A 23,264-nucleotide genomic window follows, 5' to 3' on the forward strand; every position below is an offset into this window, starting at 1 on the left:
AGCAGCAACTGAGGCTCAGGCAGGTAACTCGACAACCCCACCCGGTCCATTCCAGCGCCGGGCAATTCAGACATACCTCCGAAATTTAGCAGGGGTTTCGGGGTGGGAAGCCTCGAGGATCTCCTGTAGGTAAGTGACGTAGTGAACCCACAGGTCGACGCTGAGGGGGATGGACTGCAGCCCTCGCTGGTAAACCTGTCACAGAAAAACAATGGTGAGGCGATGGCCCAGTGGTATTATCGCTAGACTATTAATACAGAAACTCAGCCAATGTTCTGGGGGACCCGGGTTCGAATCCTGCATGTAGAATCCCTACAGTCCAGGAGGAGGCCATTCGGCCCATTGAGTCTGCGCCGGCCACAATCCCACCCAGGCCCTATTCCTGTAACCCCACATATTTATCCTGCTAATCCCCTGACACTAAGGGGCAATTTAGCATGGCCAATCCACCTAACCTGCACATCTTTGGACTGTGGGAGGAAACCGGAAACCCGGAAGAAACCCACACAGACACTGGGAGAGCGTGCAAACTCCACACAGACAGCGACCCAAGGCCAGAATTGAACCCGGGTCCCTGGTGCTGTGAAACAGCAGTGCTAACCACTGTGCTGCCATGGCTCGTGGTATATTTGCCAGACTATTAATCCAGAAACTCAGCTAATGTTCTGGGGTACTCGGGTTCGAATCCCGCCACAGCAGATGGTTGAATTTGAATTCAATAAAAAAAATCTGGAATTAAGAATCTACTGACGACCCATTGTCGGAAAAACCCATCTGGTTCCCTTTAGGGAAGGAAATCTGCCGTCCTTACCCCGGTCTGGCCTACATGTGACTCCAGAGCAACAGCAATGTGGTTGACTCTCAACTGCCCTCAGGCAACTAGGGATGGGCAATAAACACGATTGACCTGGGTTCGATTCCCGGCTTGGGTCACTGTCCGTGCGGAGTCTGCACGTTCTCCCCCGTGTCTGCGTGGGTTTCCTCCGGGTGCTCCGGTTTCCTCCCACAATCCAAAGGCGTGCTGGTTAGGTGCTAAATTCTTCCTCAGTGTACCCGGACAGGCGCCGGTGTGGCGACTAGGGGATTTTCACAGTAACTTCATTGCGGTGCTAATGTAAGCCTTCCTTGTGACACTAATAAATAAATAAACAGGGTATTGACGGGGCCACATGTGGAGTACTGTGTACAGTTTTGGTGTCCACATTTAAGGAAGGATATATTCGCACTGGATTAATCCCTGGGATGGGCGGTGGTCCCATAAGAAGGGGCTGTGTAAATCAGGTCGAGGTTCTCTGTGGAGTTTCAAAGAGAGGCGAGTTCATCCAAATCTACCCGATTCTGAAGGGGGCTTGATAGGATGGGCGCTGAGATTGTCGGGGAATTGAGTGTTGGGGGGCACAGCCCCAGGTTAAGGGGACGATCACTTAAGTCGGAGATGAGGAGAAATTGCTTCAAAGGTGAACCTTTGGAATTCTCTCTCCCCCTAGCGGGTTGCAGGGGCTCCATCGCTGAATAGATTCAAGGCTGTGGGATGGACAGATCTTTGACTCTCTGGGAATCGGCATAACGATACTGTGAGCATCACGGAGAGGTGATGGCCTAGTGGTATTATCGCTCTATTAATCCAGGAACTCAGCTAATGTTCTGGAGGATCCGGGTTCGAATCCCGCCACGGCAGATGGTGGAATTTGAGTTCAATTAGAAAAGATATCTGGAATTAAGAATCTACTGATTGTCGGAAAAACCCATCTGGTTCCCTTTAGGGAAGGAAATCTGCTGTTCTTACCCCGGTCTGGCCTACATGTGACTCCAGAGACCCTCCAAGGGGCAACTAGGGATGGGCAATAAATGCTGGCCCAGCCAGCGACGCACCTGTCCCATGAGTGAATTAAAAAAAAAGTTTTGGTCTCCTTACTTGAGAGAGGATATACTGGCACTGGAGGGTGTGCAGAGGAGATTCACTAGGTTGATTCCGGAGTTGGGAGGGTTGGTTTATGAGGAGAGACTGAGTAGACTGGGGCTATACTTACTGGAATTCAGAAGAATGAGGGGAGATCTTATAGAAACATATAAGATTTTGAAGGGAATAGATAAGATAGAAGCAGGGAGGTTGCGGGTGAAACTAGAACTAGGGGGCTTGACCTCAAAATAAGGGGGAGCGATTTAGGACTGAGTTGAGGAGGAACTTCTTCACACAAAGGGTTGTGAATCTGTGGAATTCCCTGCCCAGTGAAACAGTTGAGGCTACCTCAAAGAACAAAGAAAATTACAGCACAGGAACAGGCCCTTCGGCCCTTCAAGCCTGCACCGACCATGCTGCCCGACTGAACTAAAACTCCCTACCCTTCCGGGGACTGTATCCCTCTATTCCCATCATATTCATGGATTTGTCCAGACGCCCCTTAAAAGTCACTATCGTATCTGCTTCCACTACCTCCCCCGGAAGCGAGTTCCAGGCACCCACCACCCTCTGTGTAAAAAAACTCATTGAATGGTTTTGAGGCAAGGATAGATAAATTTTTGAACAGTGAAGGAATTAAGGGAGTGGGCGGGTAAGTGGAGCCGAGTCCACAAAAAGATCAGCCATGATCTTATTGAATGGCGGAGCAGGCTCGAGGGGCCAGATGTCCTACTCCTGTTCCTAGTTCTTGTTACGATGCGGGGAGCAGGCAGGAAAGTGGAGTTGGAAGACCAAGATTGCACAATATTAATCATTGGCTTAAGCGACGGGAAGGAAATAGAGACCTCCAAAGTTCTCAGCATCGTGCCCCCCCCCCTCACCTCCTCAGCCTCCTTGGTGAACCCGAGACGCTTCTCAATGTCAGCGTATTTCTTCCAGTAGCCATAGCAGTAGGGGTAGCGGGCGAAGAACGCGTCAAAAGCTTTCCGCACAGCCCAGATGTGATTCTGTAAGGAGGCCAGAATTAAATATCAAGACTCGCCACAACACGCTTGCCCTCTTTTTAGGTCAAACCAAATAAACAAACTCAGATTAAGCCAGGACAAAGTAAAAGGGGCAGCTCCCCAAAAAGGAAGGGGAACAGCCCGAACAGAAATCAAAGTACAAAGGAAACTTGAAAACATCAAATTAAAATGTGATTATTAGGGTCCGATAACGCACCCCTTTGTGGGATTCAAATCTGCATTGCTCTGGGTTTGTGGTTTACCAGTTCAGTAACCTATACCACTCGGGCACAGGAGGAATCCTAAAGTTTTTCAGCTCACGCATGCCTGCCACAAGACAATTTACCATCTACTGTGGTGGGATTTGAGCCTGAAACCCCAGAGCATTCGCCCTGCGCTTGTGGATTACCAGTTCAATGACATATACCACTAGGCCACAGGGGGAACCCCAGGCCCAATTCCCTGCTGTCGGGGTACTGTCAATCGCTCAGAGCTACCACTCTCAGTCCGTCCGCCCCACGCGGCTGGGACTTGACGCTGAAGTCTGGCACAGCAGCTGAAGCAGGGGAAAGGAGGAGGGACAGACAAACCGGGCTGCAAAGCCCAGTATAACCGGGCTGCAAAACAGGAGCGCTGTTTCCCGTGCCTCGGGGATTGAGTAAGGGGGTTGTGGGGGGAAATCACAGGGGACCAGTTGCTTTGTAAGCTCCGTGCAGACTAAGCTGTACCGCAGGGACGGAGAAGTGGGTGGAAGGGTTGTAGGTGCCTCACCGACAGAACTCGCAGCCGGTGGTGTCGGTCGAGGGAGAAATGTGGACCACCATTCCTGTGGGGAAGGCCTCCTCAAAACAGAATTACAGGATCTCACCCCAGAAGGTCCCAGCTCAACATCTCATTTGGAAGAAAGGGATGCGGCGGCACGGTAGCACAGTGGTTAGCACTGCTGCTTCACAGCTCCAGGGACCTGGGTTCGATTCCCGGCTCGGGTCACTGTCTGTGTGGAGTTTGCACATTCTCCTCATGTCGGCGTGGGCTTCCTCCGGGTGCTCCGGTTTCCTCCCACAGTCCAAAGATGTGCGGGTTAGGTTGATCGGCCATGCTAAAATTGCCCCTTAGTGTCCTGAGATGTGTAGGTTAGAGGGATTAGTGGGTAAAATATGTAGGGATATGGGGGTAGGGTCTGGGTGGGATTGTGGTCGGTGCAGACTCGATGGGCCGAATGGCCTCTTTCTGTGCTGTAGGGTTTCTATGATGGCCTCGTGGTATTATCGCTACACTATTAATCCAGAAACTCAGCTAATGTTCTGGGGGACCCGGGTTCAAATCCCGCCACGGCAGATGGTGGAATCTGAATTCAATAAAAAATATCTGTAATTAAGAATCTACTGATGACCATGAAACCACTGTCATAGAATCCCTACAATGCAGAAGGAAGCCATTCGGCCCATCATGTTTGTACCAACCACTATCCCACCCAGGCCCTATTCCCGTAACCCCACATATTTACCCTGCTAATCCCCCTGACACTAGGGTCAATTTAGCACGGCCAATCCACCTAACCCACCCGAGCCGGGAATCGAACCCAGGTCCCTGGAGCTGTGAAGCAGCAGTGCTAACCCGCTGTGCCACCCGTGAATAGTCAAGCCTGCGGTTTGAACCCGCAGCCTACTGACGAAGGCGAGTGCGCCAACACACGGCCACTCAACCCCCTCTCAAGGAAGCGCACTAGGTCCAGTTGATGCCCACATTCCAATCACCTCACCTCCTGTTCCACGTACTGCAGGACGTACGTCCATCCGGTGAAATCGTACGGATTATCCTCCACGATCTTCCAGTATTTCTCGAAGTCCGCTGGATACGGTGGGATGCTGTCCTCGGACTCCACGAGGCCGTACTCGCTGCTGCCCTGCCCGTACTCATCCAGGCCAGCAGCGGCGCCCTCTGCCCCGTACTCCGCGCCGTCAGAGCCAGCCAGCGCTTTGTCCGCCACCTGCTCCGGCCCGTTGGAGCTCTCCGGGAGCGGTGTCCCTGCCCCCTGCGCCTCCGCACCGCAGGAAGAATCGGCCGTCAGCTCACCTGCAGCGTCCGGCTCACCACCACCAGCCAGATGGGCGCACTCGCTGGCCGATTCTTCCGCGTCCACGCTCGGCCCATCGATCTCCATCTGTACCGCAGCGCCCTGGTCACAAGGCGGTGGCGGGTCAGGACTACCAGACAGTGCCCCTGCTGTGCCCTGAACACCAGACGGAATTGGACTCTCAGCGGCCAACTGTGCTACTTGGTTGGGGTCACGCAGACTAGCGTTTCCGTCACAGGGACCAGGGCTTTTGGCAGCCGTACTCTCTACACCGTCTGTATCGCCGGGACCAGGGCTCCTGGCAGCCGTACTCTCTACACCGTCTGTATCGCAGGGACCAGGGCTCCTGGCAGCTGTCCTCTCTATAGTGTCTGTATCGCCGGGACCAGGGCTCCTGGCAGCTGTCCTCTCTATAGTGTCTGTATCGCACAGCCCAGGGCTCCTGGCATCGATTTCCATCACGGCGTCAGTATCGCAAGGCCCAGGGGTACTGACAGCCATCTGCCCGATAGTGTCTGCATCGCAGAGGCCAGGACTGTCTGCAGTTGCTTCCTCCCCAATGTCCCCATCATGTGGGCCAGTGGAATCTGCTACTGTGTCCAGCGTAGTGTCATTGTCAGAGGGACGAGGACTGTCTGCTGTGGACCCCTCCGCACTGCCGTTATCAGAGGGACGAGGACTGTCTGCTGTGGACCCCTCCGCACTGCCGTTCTCAGAGGGATGAGGACTGTCTGCTGTGGACCCCTCCACACTGCCGTTATCAGAGGGACGAGGACTGTCTGCTGCGGACCCCTCCACACTGCCGTTATCAGAGGGACCAGGGCTGTCGGCTGCACAGCCTTCCATTGTGTCGCCATCGCTCGGTCCCGTAGAATCAGCCGCGGACTCCTCCCCGCTGTCGTTTAGGCCGTTGGAATCAGCCGCCGACTCATCTCCGGTGCTATCGGCTGCCGACTCCTCGTCGGTGTCCCCGGTGGAATCTGCGGCAGGGTCCTCTCCGGTGTCCCCGTCACTCGGGCCCGGTGTATCTGCTGCCGATTCCCCTCCGGAGTCGCCGTCGCGGGGGCTGGGGCAGTCGGCAACTGCCTCCTCCACTGCAGTCTCAGCGACATGCGCGGTCGCCTTGCGCTTGGCACGCCGATCGCTCACGTTCAGGCTGTCCTTGTTGAAGGATTGCTGCTCGGTGCCTGTAAGTGGGAGAGGGGAGGCAGCGGAGATTAACGAACGGGCACTCGAAATTATCTCAGCTTAAGACTGGTGAGAAAAGTCAGACAGCAGACAGCATGGCTCCAAATGATTTAACTACACGGAGATGGGCAGCACAGTGGACCCCAATCCATCACGCAAACCAGCCTCCCATCCATTGACTCTGTCTACACTTCCCGCTGCCTCGGGGAAAAGCAGCCGGCATAATTAAGGACCCCACGCACCCCCAGACATTCTCTCTTCCACCTTCTTCCGTCGGGAAAAAGCTACAAAAGTCTGAGGTCACGTACCGACCGACTCAAGAACAGCTTCTTCCCTGCTGCCGTCAGACTTTTGAATGGACCTACCTCGCACTAAGTTGATCTTTCTCTACACCCTAGCTATGACTGTAACACTACATTCTGCACTCTCTCCTTTCCTTCTCTATGAACGGTATGCTTTGTCTGTATCGCGCGCAAGAAACGATACTTTTCACTGCATCCCAGTACGTGACAATAATAAATCAAATCAAAACAGTGGTTAACACTGCTGCCTCACAGCGCCAGGGACCCGGTTTCAATTCCCAGGTTGGGTCACTGTCTGCGCTGAATCTGCATGTTCTCCCCGTGTCTGCGTGGGTTTCCTCCGGGCGCTCCGGTTTCCTCCCACAGTCCAAAGATGTGCTGGTTAGGGTGCATTGGCCGTGCTAAATTCTCCCTCAGTGTTACCCGAACAGGCGCCGGAGTGTGGCGACTAAGGGATTTTCACAGTAACTCCATTGCAGTGTTAATGTAAGCCTTACTTGTGACTAACAAATAAACTTCAAAAACAGGCTGGACCAGGAATGGAAATACGAGAGGATTCTCCATTCTGAATACGGGGGGCGGGAGGGGGGGGGGGGGGGGGAGGAGATGGGTGTAAAATTGAGAAGGGGAAAAGAGAAGCAAAGGGGGAGAAAAGGTAAGGAAAGGGGGGGATAAAATGGGGGAAAGAGTGGGGGGGGGGGGGGATAAAGAAAGACAAGAAAGAAATAAAAGGTCGAGAACAGTAAAAAAATTAAATAAAATAGAATGAAAACAAAGGGGTCGAGCGAATCATCTGAATTTGATGCTAAGAACGAAAGGATGAAGTGCTGAGCTGGAAGATGAGATGCTGTTCTTCCAGTTTGTGTTGAGCTTCACTGGAACATTGCGGCAGGCCAAGGACAGACATGTTTTTATGGTTTAAAAGTTTATTCATTAGTGTCACAAGTAGGCTTACATTAACACCGCAATGAAGTTACTGTGAAATTCCTCGAGTCGCCCTCACCCAGACAATTCTACAGAGGAGGAATTTCTTCAGCCGGAGAGTGGTGAATCTGTGGAACTCTTTGCTGCAGAAGCCGGGTCATTGAGTGTCTTTAAGACAGAGATGGATAGGTTCTTGATTAATAAGGGGGTCAGGGGTTATGGGGAAAAGGGCAGGAGAATGGGGGAGGAGAAAAATATCAGCCATGATTGAATGTTGGAGCAGACTCGATGGGCCGAATGGTCCAATTCTGCTTCTAATGTCTTATAGCGCCTGTCCGGGTACACTGAGGGAGAATTTAGCCTGGCCAATCCACCTAACCCACACATCTTTGGACTGTAGGAGGAAACCGGAGCACCCGGAGGAAACCCACGCAGACAGCGGGGGGGTGCCTCAACTCCAGGGACCCGGGTTTGATTCCCGGCTCGGGTCACTGTCTGTGTGGAGTCTGCACGTTCTCCCCCCGTGTCTGCGTGGGTTTCCTCCCACAGTCCGAAAGACCTGCTGGTTAGGGTACATCGGCCGTGCTAAATTCTCCCTCGGCGTAACCCGAACAGGCGCCGGAGTGTGGCGACTGGGGGGGGGGAGATTTTCACAGTGATGCGCGATAAATCACACGGGAGGCTGGATGTACCCGGGAAATAAAGGCTTTTATTGCCAACAATAACGGAGCTACTATATACAATATACAATCCCAGACTAAAGGGTCACCAGGCAGAGCAGTGACCTTTATACCTCTCCCGGAAGGCGGAGCCAACTGGGGTGTACCATAGGACTATATTAACAGGTAGAACAGCCCAACCCTAACCCCAACAGTAACATATCTACAGACTCTGCACTCCTGGTGGTAACCAACAATGGTTCACCACACACAGTAAATTCATTGCAGTGTTAATGCAAGCCTAACTTGTGACACTAATAAACAAACTTTCACTTTAATTGAACCCTTGGTACTGTGAGGCAGCAGCACTAACCCACTGTGCCACCTGTGGCGCCTGTTCGGGTAACACTGAGGGAGAATTTAGCACGGCCAATGCACCCTAACCAGCACATCTTTGGACTGTGGGAGGAAACCGGAGCACCGGGAGGAAACCCACGCAGACACGGGGAGAACATGCAGATTCAGCGCAGACAGTGACCCAACCTGGGAATTGAAACCGGGTCCCTGGCGCTGTGAGGCAGCAGTGTTAACCACTGTTTTGATTTGATTTATTATTGTCACGTACTGGGATACAGTGAAAAGTATCGTTTCTTGCGTGCTATACAGACAGGTTGTGAGCCTACTTGTGACACTAATAAAAGGAAGCTTTAAACTGTATTCACCCCCCCCCCCCCTGCCTCCCCCTCATACGTTGAGTGTGGGGAGGGGATGTTACTTCCGGGTTTCCATCCGGGTCGTTCGTCCCTCCACCCCCCCCCTCCCAGAAACGGAGTCTGCGCATGTGCGCTCCGAGCTGGGCCCCGTCTGGGCGCCATTACGAGCGGGGTTTCCGCCCGATCGTCCCGGAGCTCGAGCCGAGGGAGCGAGGACAAGGAGGAGGATATCCTTCGGGACTGAAGAGAAAACATCCTTCATCAGTCTCATCCGCCATCTCCAGAAAGAAAAACGGACATCCCGATATGTTTCCTCGCGCCCCCCTTCACAGCCCAGCCGGCGTCCATTTTCCTCCCTCATCTCTCCCTCCCCTCCGTCATCCGCCCTCAATATGGGCGCCATTCGAGCGGCCGCCTCCTCCCCCTCTCCATCGGCGTCGGCCCGGCCCCCACTCACCGCCCGATGGAGCCGATGGCGGCGGATTGGGCTGCGCCTCCGAGCGCGGATCCTCCGCCGCCTCCATTACTCCCGTCACCATCGTCTGAGGGCACCGGAACCGGAAATAGCTCCCAGGATGGGGGAGGGAAGGGAAGCCTCTTCATCGAAAGCCTATCCAAGATGGTTCACCCACCCTTTCCATCCATCATATCACCTCATTACACAAATTAAACCTCCATGGGGGTGGGGAAACATACTCCAAAGGGTATGTTGAGGAAACAAACAAAATTAATGGCAAGACCCTCCCCAGACATCTCCAGAACTTACCCTCAACAACTTTGAGATATGTCTCATGGGGAAATTTATTCCACCAAACTGTTACTATATATTTTTGAGTCCAACGATGTAGAGATTGGGTGGATTGGCCATGCTAAATTGTACCAAGATGTGTAGGTGAGCTGGATTGACCATGCTAAATTGCCCCTTAGCATCCAAAGATGTGCGGGTTAGGTGGATTGGCCGTGCTAAATGTGTCCCTTAGTGTCCAAAGATGTGCAGGTTAGGTGGATTGGCCATGCTAAATTGTCCCTTCGTGTCCCAAGATGTGTAGGATAGGTGGATTGGCCATGCTAAATTGCCCCTTAGTGTATAAAGATGTGCAGGTTAGGCGGATTGGCCATGCTAAATTGCCCCTTAGTGTCCAAAGATGTGCTGGTTAGGTGGATTGGCCATGCTAAATTGCCCCTTAGTGTCCAAAGATGTACAGGTTAGGTGGATTGGCCATGCTAAATTGCTTCTTCGTGTCCCAAGATGTGTAGGATAGGTGGATTGGCTATGCTAAATTGTTCCTCAGTGTCCAAAGATGTGCAGGTTAGGTGGATTGGCCATGCTAAATTGTCCCTTCGTGTCCAAAGATGTGCAGGTTAGGTGGATTGGCCATGCTAAATTGTCCCTTCGTGTCCAAAGATGTGCAGGTTAGGTGGATTGGCCATGCTAAATTGTCCCTCTGTCCAAAGATGTGCAGGTTAGGGGGATTGGCCATGCTAAATTGCCTCTTAGTGTCCCAAGATGTGCAGGTTAGGCCTCTTTTAGAGCAAACCAAATAAACTAACTCAAATTAACTCAGGGACAAAGTAAAAGGGGCAGCTCTCCAAAAGGAGGGGGAACAGCCCCAACAGAACAGAAGCACAAAGGAAACTTAAAACATCAAATCATAATGTGATTAACGGGGTCTATAATGCACCCCAACCCCTGCGGTGCCCAACGGGTGTGGAAGGCGTCAACCGCGCCCGTGGACACCGCATGCTCCCTCTCCAGGGACACCTGGCCGCGAACGTAGCCGCGGTAGAGGGGCAGACAGTCAGGATGGACGGCCCCCTCGATCGCCCGCTGCCTAGACCTGTAAATGGCGCGTTTCGCCAGGCCCAAGAGCAGGTTCATGAGGAGGTCGCCATCCCAACCCTCCCCTCTCCGCACCAGGTGTCCGTAGATCAGGAGCGTGGGACTGAAGTGCAAACAAAACATTAACAAAAAGTTCTTCAGGAAAACAAAAAGGGAGTGCAGCCTAAGACACAAACCACAGACATGGTCCACGGACTCCACAAGGCCACAGAAAGGGCAAGTTTGGGAGCCCGTGAACCAGTGCAACCTACGATTGTACGGAACTGCTGCATGCATCAACAGCCCAAACAGAATCAAAGTACAAAGGAAACTTAAAACATCAAATTATAATGTGATTAACGGGGTTGATAATGCACCCCAACCCCGGCGGTGCCCAACGGGTGCGGAAGGCGAGTGTGGGTTAGGTGGATTGGCCATGCTAAATTGTCCCTCAGTGTTCAAAGATGTGTGGGTTAGGTGGATTGGCCGTGCTAAATTGCCCCTTAAAGTGTCCAAAGATGTGCGGGTTAGGTGGATTGGCCGTGCTAAATTGCCCCTTAGTGTCCAAAGATGTGCGGGTTAGGTGGATTGGCCATGCTAAATTGCCCCTTAGTGTCCAAAGATGTGTAGGTTAGGTGGATTGGCCATGCTAAATTGCCCCTTGGTGTCCAAAGATGTGCGGGTTAGGTGGATTGGCCATGCTAAATTGCCCCTTAGTGTTCCAAGATGTGTAGGTTAGGTGGATTGGCCATGCTAAATTGCCCCTTTGTGTCCAAAGATGTGCAGGTTAGGTGGATTGGCCATGCTAAATTGCCCCTTCGTGTCCAAAGATGTGCAGGTTAGGCCTCTTTCATGGCAAACCAAATAAACAAACTCAAGTTAAATCAGGACAAAGTAAAAGGGACAGCTCCCCAAATGGTGGGGGAACAGCCCGAACAGAATAAAAGTACAAAGGAAACTTAAAACATCAAATTATAAAGTGCTTGACGGGGTTGATAATGCACCCCAGCCCCTGCGGTGCCCAGCGGGCGCGGAAGGCGAGTGCGGGTTAGGTGGATTGGCCATGCTAAATTGCCCCTTAGTGTCCAAAGATGTGCGGGTTAGGTGGATTGGCCATGCTAAATTGCCCCTTAGCGTCCAAAGATGTGTAGGTGAGATGGATTGGCCATGCTAAATTGCCCCTTAGTGTCCAAAGATGTATAGGATAGGTGAACATAAGAACTAGGAGCAGGAATAGGCCATCTGGCCCCTCGAGCCTGCTCCGCCATTCAATAAGATCATGGCTGATCTTTTTGTGGACTCAGCTCCACTTACCCGCCCGCTCACCATAACCCTTAATTCCTTTACTGTTCAAGAATGTATCTATCCTTGCCTTAAAAATATTCAATGAGGTAGCCTCAACTGCTTCACTGGGCAGGGAATTCCACAGATTCACAACCCTTTGTGTGAAGAAGTTCCTCCTCAACTCAGTCCTAAATCTGCTCCCCCTTATTTTGAGGCCATGCCCCCTCGTTCTAGTTTCACCCACCAGTGGAAACAACTTCCCCGCTTCTATCTTATCTATTCCCTTCATAATCATATGTGTTTCTATAAGATCTCTCCTCATTCTTCTGAATTCCAATGAGTATAGCCCCAGTCTACTCAGTCTCTCCTCATAAACCAACCTTCTCCACTCCGGAATCAACCTAGTGAATCTCCTCTGCACCCCCTCCAGTGCCAGTATATCCTTTCTCAAGTAAGGAGACCAAAACTGTACACAGTACTCCAGGTGTGGCCTCACCAGCACCTTATACAGCTGCAACATAACCTCGCTGTTTTTAAACTCCATCCCTCTCGCAGTCAAGGACAAAATTCCATTTGCCTTCTTAATTACCTGCTGCATCTGCAAACCAACTCCTTGAGATTCCTGCACAAGGACACCCAGGTCCCTCTGCACAGCAGCATGCTGCAATTTTTTACCATTTAAACAACAGTCCATTTTGCTGTTATTCCTACCAAAATGGATGACCTCACATTTACCAACATTGTACTCCATCTGCCAGACCCTCGCCCACTCACTTAGACTATCTATATCCCTTTGCAGACTTTCAGCATCCTCTGCACACTTTGCTCTGCCACCCATCTTAGTGTCATCTGCGAATTTTGACACACTACACTTGGTCGCCAACTCCAAATCATCTATGTAAATTGTAAACAATTGCAGTCCCAACACTGATCCCTAAGGCACACCACTAGTCACTGAGGTGGATTGGCCATGCTAAATTGCCCTTAGTGTCCAAAGATGTGCGGGTTAGGTGGATTGGCTATGCTAAATTGCCCCTTAGTGTCCAAAGATGTGTGGGTTAGGTGAATTGGCCATGCTAAATTGCCCCTTAGTGTCCAAAGATGTGCGGGTTAGGTGGATTGGCCATGCTAAATTGCCCCTTAGTGTCCAAAGATGTGTAGGTTAGGTGGATTGGCCATGCTAAATTGTCCCTCAGAGTTCAAAGATGTGCAGGTTAGGGGGATTGGCCATGCTAAATTGCCCCTTAGTGTCCAAAGATGTGTAGGTTAGGTGGATTGGCCATGCTAAATTGTCCCTCAGAGTTCAAAGATGTGCAGGTTAGGGGGATTGGCCATGCTAAATTGCCCCTTAGTGTCCAAAGATGTGTAGGTTAGGTGGATTGGCTATGCTAAATTGTCCCTCAGAGTTCAAAGATGTGCAGGTTAGGGGGATTGGCCATGCTAACTTGTCTCTCAGTGTTCAAAGATGTGCAGGTTAGGGGGATTGGCCATGCTAACTTGTCTCTCAGTGTTCAAAGATGTGCAGGTTAGGGGGATTGGCCATGCTAAATTGCCCCTGTTAGCGCGAGTGGGCGAACACGACCACTTCGGACTCAGAGTCAGGTTCAACAGCGGTACAGCTTTATTAACGTCGATGGAGGTGCAATCGGGACATACAAACAGCACTGTCCCGAAAGCACTCTGACGGCCTGCCGCAATGGGCTACAGTTATACTCGAACTTTGACACGTTGTATGATTCAAATGTTAATGTTTTGTTTACAGTATTTGATTCTGACCATTCTGTGGTTGATGTGTAAATGGTTTGTTCATGGTGTTCTGATATGGTCATCCTGTTTAATGGGTTTTTAGGTGCGGAGTTGATGTGTTAAGTCTGGTGATTGCCCAGTCTAGGGAGGTGATAATTGTCTGAGATCTCCGGAGTTTCTTATACAATAGGTGTTTAATTGGATATCAGGAAGTCTTCCAGGTCTCAGAGACCTTCTGAAGTGTTTGATAAGGGCTTCCTGATATCCTTGGAGCCAATTTAATTAAATGCTAATGTGAGTTCCTGAGTCCTTTTGTCAGCCTTGTTTCTGCGCTTTAAAAGACCTGCTTGTCCATACACACTTTGTGCCTGGGTGCTGCTTTGTCCTGTTTCATTTATTTGATTTTATTCTGAGAAATATTTATCTAAGGAATCACAGAAGTGTGTGTCCGCTTACACCCCTTAGCGTCAGGGGATGCGTAGGTTAGAGGGATTAGTGGGATAAACGTGTGGGGTTACGGGGGGTAGGGCCTGGGTGGGATTGTGGTCGGTGCAGTCTCGATGGGCCGAATGGCCTCCTCCTGCGCTGCAGGGATTCTGTGATTCAATGAAGACATTCTCGTGTTGCGCGGGTAACAGTTCTTTCATCTTAACATTGCTTTTACTGCGGTTCTAGTCACTAATGAGGATGCAGGTGTCTCTGGCAAGGCCCAGCTTTTGTTCCTCATCCCTAATTTCCCCCTTGAACTGAGTGTCTCGCTCGGCCATTTCAGAGGGGAGCAGCGAAGAGTCGACCACATTGCTGTGCGTGTGTGTGTGGGCTCTGGAGTCACATGTAGGCCAGACCGGGTAAGGACGGCAGATTTCCTTCCCTAAAGGGGGACATTACTGAACCCAAATGGGTTTTCACGATGGTGACACAGTGGGTTAGCACTGCTGTTCTCAGCGCCAGGGACCCAGGTTCGATTCCCGACTCGGGTCACTGTCTGTATGGAGTTTGTACATTCTCCCCGTCTCTGCACATTCTCCCCGTCTCTGCATGGGTTTCATAGAATCCCTAGAATGCAGGAGGAGGCCATTCGGCCCACTGAGGCTGCACCAGGGTCTATCCTCTCTAATCCTACGCGTTGACCCTGCTAATCCCCCTGACACTGAGGGACAATTTGTAACATGGCCAATCTACCTAACCAGAACATCATAGATTCCCTACTGTGAAGGATGAGGCCCTTCAGCCCATCGAGTCTGCACCGATTCTCCAACAAGAACCCCATCCCCGTGACACCAGGTATTTACGCCGCTAATCCCCCAACCCACGCATCCTCGGGTGCTGCAGTTTCCTCCCACAGTCCGAAAGACGTGCTGGTTAGGGTGCATTGGCCGTGCTAAATTCTCCCTCAGTGTTACCGGAACAGGTGCCGGAGTGTGGCGACTGGGGGATTTTCACAGCAACTTCATTGCGGTGTTAATGTCAGCCGATTTGTGACAATTTTTAAAAACTTCAATGATGGTCACCATTACTGAGACTAGCTTTACATTCCACTTTGGGGAGGATCGGTGCTGTTGTGTCCCACCTGAAGGGGGCAGATAAACCCCTGGTTAACTCATCAGCCTTCTGAATCGGCCAAACACGTCACAGTCGTGGCAACTAAGGATAGCCAATGAACCTCAAGTTCTTAAAGTTTTTTTTAAGTTTAATGTCACAAATAGGCTTACATTAACACTGCAATGAAGTTACTGTGAAAATCCCCCTAGTCGCCACACTCCGGCGCCTGTTCGGGTTACACTGAGGGAGAATTTAGCACCCTAACCAGCACGTCTTTCGGACTGTGGGAGGAAACCGGAGCACCCGGGGGAAACCCACGCAGACACGGGGAGAACGTGCAGACTCCACACAGACAGTGACCCCAGCCAGGAATCGAACCCGGGTCCCTGGCGCTGTGAGGCAGCAGTGCTACCATCGTACCACCCCCAGCGTATACAACCATAGAATCCCTACAGTACAGAGGTGGGCCATTCGGCCCATCGAGTCCGCACCAACCACCCAGGCCCTATCCCCGTAACCCCAGCTATTTACCCTGCTAATCCCCCTGACACTAAGGGGCAATTTAGCACGGCCAATCCATCTAACCTGCACATCTTTTGACACTAAGGGGCAATTTAGCACGGCCAATCCATCTAACCTGCACATCTTTGGACACTAAGGGGCAATTTAGCACGGTCAATCCATCTAACCTACACATCTTTGGACACCAAGGGGCAATTTAGCATGGCCAATCCATCTAACCCGCACATCTTTGGAGTGTGGAAGGAAACCGGAGCACCCGGAGGAAACCCACGCAGATGCAGAGGGGAGAACGTGCAGACTCCGCACAGACAGTGACCCAAGCCAGGAATCGAACTCGGGTCCCTGGCGCTGTGAGGAAGCAGTGCTAACCCACTGTGCCACCCAAGGAGTATGCTGAGCGCAAGCACCGAAATGGTGAAATACTGGACTCGGCTGAAAGGACTGCCGTGGGAACCAGTGGCCATCAGTTAAACAACTGCAGACACACTATAAAAGTGGGTATGCGGCACAGGCGGGTCAGTGAGTGTCCGATTAAGGTCAAAGGGGAGAAGGCGGACTTTGCCTCGATTGTCCCAGTGGTCAGCTCTGGAAAGCATTGCTGGAAATTAAGGTGGCGGTTCCCTTACCAACACCCCCTGAAGGAGGGGGAAAAAGGCAGTAGGGTTTAAAAAAGATTAAAGTTAATGCATTACCAGGCACAATGATTAGCGCTGCTGCCTCACACTGCCAGGCACCAGGGTCCAATTCCAGCCTCGGGTCACTGTGGAGTCTGTGTAAGAAGTCTCACAACACCAGGTTAAAGTTCAACAGGTTTGTTTGCAATTCGTGATTCCAAATAAACCTGTTGGACTTTAACCTGGTGTTGTGAGACTTCTTACTGTGCCCACCCCAGTCCAACACCAACATCTCTGTAGAGTTTGCACATTCTCCCCGTGCCTGCATGGGTTTCCTCCGGGTGCTCCGGTTTCCTCCCACACTCCAAAGATGTGTAGGTTAGGTGGATTGGCTATGCCAAATTGCTCCTCAATGTTTAAAGGTGTGTGGGTTAGGTGGATTGGCCATGCTAAATTGTCCCTTAGTGTCCAAAGATGTGTAGGTTAGATGGATTGGCCATGCTAAATTGCCACTTAGTATCCAAAGATGTGCAGGTTACGTGGATTGGCCATGCTAAATTGCCCCTTAGTGTCCAAAGATGTGCAGGTTAGGTGGATTGGCTATGCTAAATTGTCCCTTCGTGTCCAAAGATGTGTAGGTTAGATGGATTGGCCATGCTAAATTGCCACTTAGTATCCAAAGATGTGCAGGTTACGTGGATTGGCCATGCTAAATTGCCCCTTAGTGTCCAAAGATGTGGAGGTTAGGTGGATTGGCTATGCTAAATTGTCCCTTAGTGTCCAAAGATGTGCAGGTTAGGTGGATTGGCTATGCTAAATTGTCCCTTAGTGTCCAAAGATGTGCAGGTTACGTGGATTGGCCATGGTAAATTGCCCCTTAGTGTCCAAAGATGTGCAGGTTAGGTGGATTGGCTATGCTAAATTGTCCCTTCGTGTCCAAAGATGTGTAGGTTAGATGGATTGGCCATGCTAAATTGCCACTTAGTATCCAAAGATGTGCAGGTTACGTGGATTGGCTATGCTAAATTGCCCCTTAGTGTCCAAAGATGTGCAGGTTAGGTGGATTGGCTATGCTAAATTGTCCCTTAGTGTCCAAAGATGTGCAGGTTAGGTGGATTGGCTATGCTAAATTGTCCCTTAGTGTCCAAAGATGTGCAGGTTACGTGGATTGGCTGTGCTAACGTGTCTGTTCCTGTCAGGGGGACTAGCTGGGGTAAATGAGTGAGGGTTAGGGGGATGGGGCCTGAATGGGATTGTGATCGGTGCAGACTCGATGGGCTGAATGGCCTCCTTCTGCCCTGTAGGGTTTCTCGGAAACATTTTACAGGTGGGAGGACGATCCAGGGCTTTGAGCCGGCGACAGCGAAGGAACGGCTGATGTCATTCCAAGTCAGAAACAAAAAGCAGAAAATGCTGGAAGATCTTAGCACCTCTGACTCTGGAGAGAGAATAGAACCAACGTTTCCAGTCAGGGTAACGCTTTGTCAAAAGGAAAAGCAGCTCTGACGAAGGGTCATCCAGACTCGATACGTCCGGCTCTATTCTCTCTCCGCAGATGCTGCCAGACCCACTGAGAATTTCCAGCATTTTGTGTTTCAGATTCCAGCATCTGCAATACTTTGCTTTTATCTTAGTTCCAAGTCAGGATGGTTTGCAATGAGGGGGTGGGGCATTCCCACCTGCCTGGTACCCTAGTTCTCCTAGGTGGTAGAAACTGGCCGGTTTGGAGGGCAAGAGTTTTAACAACACCAGGTTAAAGTCCAACAGGTTTATTTGGTAGCAAACACCATTAGCTTTCGGAGCGCTGCTCCTTCGTCAGATGGAGTGGAAATGTGCTCTCAAACAGGGCACAGAGACACAAAAATCAAGTTACAGAATACTGATTAGAATGCGAATCCCTACAGCCAGCCAGATCTTAAAGATACAGACAATGTGGAGGCAGGGAAGCTGAACGCGTAGTACATCTCGTAAATGGGGAGGCGATGGCGGAGTGATATTATGGCTAGACTATTAATTCAGGAACTCAGCTAATGTTCTGGGGGTACTCGGGTTCGAATCCCGCCACGGCAGATGGTGGAATTTGAATTCAAAAATTGGGAATTAAGAATCTACTGAGATGGTACGTTAGCCTTCATTGTGAGAGGTTGCGAGTACAGGGATGTGTTGTTGCGATGATACAGGGCCTTGGTGAGGCCACACCTAGAGTATGGTGTGCAGTTTTGGTCTCCTTTTCTGAGGAAGGATGTTCTTGCTCTCGAGGGAGTGCAGCGAAGGGTTTACCAGGCTGATTCCGGGGATGGCGGGACTGATGTACGAGGAGAGATTGATTAGGTTAGGATTGTTTTCACTGGAGTTCAGACGAATGAGGGGGGAATCTCAGAGAGACTTATAAAATTCTAACAGGACTAGACAGGGTAGATGCAGGGAGGATGTTCCCGATGGTGGGGGGAGTCCAGAACCAGGGGGTCACAGTCTGGGGATTCGGGGGAGACCATTTAGGACGGAGGTGAGGAGACATTTCTTCACCCGGTGAGCCTGTGGAATTCATCACCACAGGAAGGAGTTGATGCCAAAACATTGAATGTATTCAAGAGGCGGCTGGATAGAGCACTTGGGGTGAACAGGGTCAAAGGTTATGGGGGGAAAGCAGGATTAGGCTATTGAGTTGGATGATCAGCCATGATGGTGATGAATGGGGGAGCAGGCTCGAAGGGCCGAATGGCCTCCTCCTGCTCCTATCTTCTACGTAAACCATTGTCGAAAAAACACATCTGGTTCACTAGTTTTCTTTAGGGAAAGAAATCTGCTGTCCTTACCTGGTCTGGCCGACATGTGACTCCAGAGCCACAGCAGTGAAGTTGGAAGTTTATTTATTAGTCACAAGTAGTCTTACATTAACACTGGAATGAAGTTACTGTGAAAATCCCCTCGTCACCACACTCCAGCGCCTGTTCGGGTCAACGCACCCGAACCAGCACGTCTTTCAGACTGTGGGAGGAAACCCACGCAGACACGCGGAGAATGTGCAGACTCCACACAGACAGTGACCCAAGCCGGGAATCGAACCCGGGTCCCTGGCGCTGAGAGGCAGCAGTGCTCACCACCGTGCCACCCCAATGTGGTTGACTCTTAACTGCCCTCGAAGGGCAACTAGGGATGGGCAATAAATGCTGGGCCAGCCAGCGACGCCCATGTCCCATGAATAAAATTTAAAAAAAAAACACTGCTCTCACTGTAGTTGAGGCAGCAATATCATTTTTCACAGTCAGGCTAACGTAACAAGAGTGTGACTTTTTTTTTAAAAATCACAGAATCAGAGTGTAGGAGGCCATTCAGCCCATCGAGTCTGCACCGACCACAATCCCACCCAGACCCTATCCCCATAAACCCACGTATTTATTCTGCTAATCTCCCTGACACTAAGGGGTAATTTTGCATGGCCAATCCACCTAACCCACACATCCTTCGGACTGTGGGAGGAAACCGGAGCACCCGGAGGAAACCCACGCAGACACGGGGAGAACGTGCAAGATCTGTACAGTTTTTATTTTATTTAGTGTCACAAGTTAGCTTACATTAACACCGCAATAAAGTCACTGTGAAAATCCCCCTAGTCGCCCACACTCCGGCACCCGTTCGGGTAACACTGAGGGAGAATTTAGCACGGCCAATGCACCCTAACCAGCACGTCTTTCGGACTGTGGGAGGAAACCGGAGCACCCGGAGGAAACCCCCGCAGACACAAGGAGAACGTGCAAACTCCACAGTTTTTAGTTTATTTACTGGTGTCACAAGTTGGCTTACATTAACACTGCAATGAAGTCACTGTGAAAATCCCCGAGTCGCCCACACTCCGGCACCCGTTCGGGTAAGACTGAGGGAGAATTTAGCACGGCCAATGCACCCTAACCTGCACGTCTTTCGGACTGTGGGAGGAAACCCACGCAGACACGGGGAGAATGTGCAGACTCCACACAGACACTGACCCGAAGCCCGAATCGAACCGGGGTCCCCTGGCGCTGTGAGGCAGCAGCGCTAACCCACTGCGCGTCGATTGTACTTGCGTGAAAAACGACTCAGGCGGGAGAGAACCAGCAGGATTTATTGTGCAGTATGTACAATTCCAGCTATTAAAATTTTATACAATATATACAAATTAAATAATCAACCACAAAAGCCTCACCTCTATATAGAGCGCTTAGTCTTAACGCAAAGAATCTAGTCAGAAATCCTAACCCGGGGAAAAATAAAATCGCAGACAAAGGTCGTTCCCTGCGACAGCTCCCCCCCCCCCCCCCACCCCGGGGAGGGGAGGGGCTGGGTGGGTTCACCCCTCTCTGCCCCATCTCGGATCCGACCACAGGTCTGAGCGAGATGCCCTCAGGGCGAGGAGGGGGCAGCCCGTCTTGACGCAGAAACACAGACCCCCTCCCGTTTTTACAAATGAGCACAAGAGTCTCTCGTGCACTGGGGACCGGAGGGCGGAGAAAGGTTGGCAAAGGGTCAAATAATGGGAAGACTTTTTTCTTTTTAAAACTGGAAGCCTCACTTCCTTCGGGAGCACTATTTCTCCTGCGGAGGCGTTTGATCGGTTGACAGGGCCAGTGTCAATGGGGATCGGGTGAGGAGTTGCAACTCTCTACGGCACGTCACAGCGATTGCCTTCCCCATCGTACAGAGTGTGGGTTGAGTTTTGGGGGAGGAGGGGGGTGAGACAGCTTCCAGAGTCTTCCCCATTGCCCCAAGTCGGAAACTCTCACCGACTCGCACGGTGCTGCATCTGGCGCCATTGTGGGCATGGCAAATGGCAGCACCCACAGGGGCGGGGCAGAGAAGATGAAGGAACACCAAGCCTCACGTTGCCCCCCCCCCCCCCCCCCCCTCAAAACCTTTCACTCTGGGATGTCCAACTCTCTCCCTCCCCATCTCCTCCAGCCTTCTTTTAGCTGGGCGAGCGAGAGTTATCTTGAGTCGGTGGTCAAGGATGAAGTGGCGTAGCCGGCTGGGTTGCCAATGGGGAGTGGTGGGGAGGGAGGAAGCAAGGTGACAGGGAGGCTCTGGGGTTGTGTTAACGGGGGGTGGGGGTGGGGGAAAGAGAAGATTCTCTGCAATCGTTGGCTGGCAGGACAGGCCGTTGAGGGAGAACTAGGCCGCTGCTGGTCTAACTATTGGGTCGTGACAACACAAAGAACTCAATCCTGATTGCGCTCGCTAATTTATTAGTGAGCTATCTCGCCAGCATCAATTGTAAACCTCTCTCCCAACAATGCCGAGTCTCCCCGGTGGGAGCAACGGGAGGGGTGCGGGACCCCTCCGCAGTCCCTGCGTTCCCCCCCCCTCGCGTGTAATTTCAGTAGACCAATCCGCTGTTGGGCAGGGGCGTAATCGCACTCAAATCCCATCTCATCCTCACTCGGCCTCCACCGGGTGGGTTCGAGAGTGCGGCTTCTTCACTGGGCATGTCAGTGGCTCCTGGATTCTCCCCAAGGGAATTCCAGGAGTGGGGACGGGGGGGAAAAAAATGGGTTGGGACTATATTTGCAAGGGGGAATCTAGATTTTGGAGGGGGGGCGGGGGTGGTCCATATTGGGTGCAGGAGGTGTACCCATCACCCTGGCATTGCCTTCCCATCGTACCCTGGCACTCAACCCACACTCTGTACGATGGGAAGGCAATGCCAACCACTGTGCCCCCCCCCCCGCTCCACAGGAAAGGTTAACCGCAGTCACCAGGGGTCCCTTGGGGAGGAGGCAAGCCCACATCCTCCTCCCCGCCCGTTCTCCCTCTTCACCGAGGGCACATGGAGCCCGATCTTGTTCCCCAACTCCGGGAGAAAAGGGGAATCGGATTTCTAAACTTCCTGGCTGAACGGTACTCAAGTGTCACATCTATTGGGGAGGTGGGGGGGGGGGGGGGGGAGGTAAGGAGAAGGGGGCTTGGGGGGGGGGAAAGAGAGGGGCACATTCCTTTGTACCCAAACTGCCGGAGAGGCGGAATTCTGCGGAAGGCGTTCTAACAACGTCACCGCCACCAAACCCCGTTGATTAACCAGCGAGTTGCAATGAAATCGCAGGATGCCTTAAGATTTTTTTTATTTTGGTTCAAGAAAGCAATACTTCTCTTTCAGAATGCAGCATTTAAAACACTCCCTGTGGCAATCCACATCTGTAATGGAGCAGAGCAAAAAACCTTTGAAGGAATCCCCACATTTCGCCCCCCCTCTCCAGGACTGAGTGTGCAGGGAGAGAGAGAGAGAGAGCGCGGACTGACCTCCTGGAGAGGGGTGGAGGGAAAAAAAAAAGCGGCACCCATTCCCTCCCTCCCTCCGACAGTTACCCCACACAACAGGCGGGTGGGGTTTTCCAGCTGCGATCGCCCCCAGGACTGGAAAATCCCACCCTGGTTCAACGGACCTTTGCGCGATCTCGTTTCCTCACCCAGCCTGCTACGATTCCCAAGGACGGGGAAGATTCCACCCCCCCCCCCGCCACACACACAGGGATGGGACTCCAATGAACCCCTGTAAAACAAGGAGGCAATTTTGCAAAAAAAACAAAAAAGAGGGGCGAAAAAAAGTACAACGCTGGAAGCAAAGTAGTAAAATTATTCATCAATCTACATAAGCCCCCTCCCGCCAAGTCTCAAACTGGGATCTCTTTACTTTCAAGCCAGCTGTCTCATTTAACCCCCTCGCAGGGTTAGAGGTCAGAACCGCCGCTCCTGAACCATGCCCGCACATCTCCTGCCCTGGCCCCTTCGCCCCCATCCCGACCGCGGACGGGGTTACCATGACCAGACAGAGGAGATTCCTCCCTCCAGTCGCCAAATCAAGAGATGGAAACACACACACACACACACGCGTGCGCTGGCCTGCGGCCAGTTCGACCTCCGCTACATTTATACCCTTGCAACTAGCAAACGCTGCTTTCCGAGCTCTCCTGCTCCAGCCACTGGGCCGAGCGAGAGACAC

At 51.8% G+C, this 23,264-nt stretch overlaps 1 protein-coding gene across 3 annotated transcripts in view; it reads right to left on the minus strand.

Moving 5' to 3' along the window:
• Positions 1–9,314, minus strand: part of LOC144489601 (pre-mRNA-processing factor 39-like) — a 29,381-nt gene extending 20,067 nt beyond the window's left edge. For 2 of the 3 annotated variants that reach the window (XR_013496992.1, XM_078207464.1), the window contains exons 1-4: positions 9,225–9,314; positions 4,667–6,168; positions 2,782–2,907; positions 77–195 (exon numbers count right to left, since the gene is read on the minus strand). Coding sequence is in view for 2 of the 3 variants with exons in the window: in XM_078207464.1 (XP_078063590.1) it covers positions 77–195; positions 2,782–2,907; positions 4,667–6,168; positions 9,225–9,306 (1,829 nt within the window). In the remaining variant the exon portion in view is untranslated. The remainder of the gene's footprint in view (positions 1–76; positions 196–2,781; positions 2,908–4,666; positions 6,169–9,224) is intronic. The other variant, XM_078207466.1, reaches the window with a different exon arrangement.
• Between the last annotated feature and the right edge of the window lie 13,950 nt (positions 9,315–23,264).

Source organism: Mustelus asterias, unplaced genomic scaffold (genome assembly GCF_964213995.1).
Source record: "Mustelus asterias unplaced genomic scaffold, sMusAst1.hap1.1 HAP1_SCAFFOLD_2344, whole genome shotgun sequence".
Classification (NCBI taxonomy): domain Eukaryota; kingdom Metazoa; phylum Chordata; class Chondrichthyes; order Carcharhiniformes; family Triakidae; genus Mustelus; species Mustelus asterias.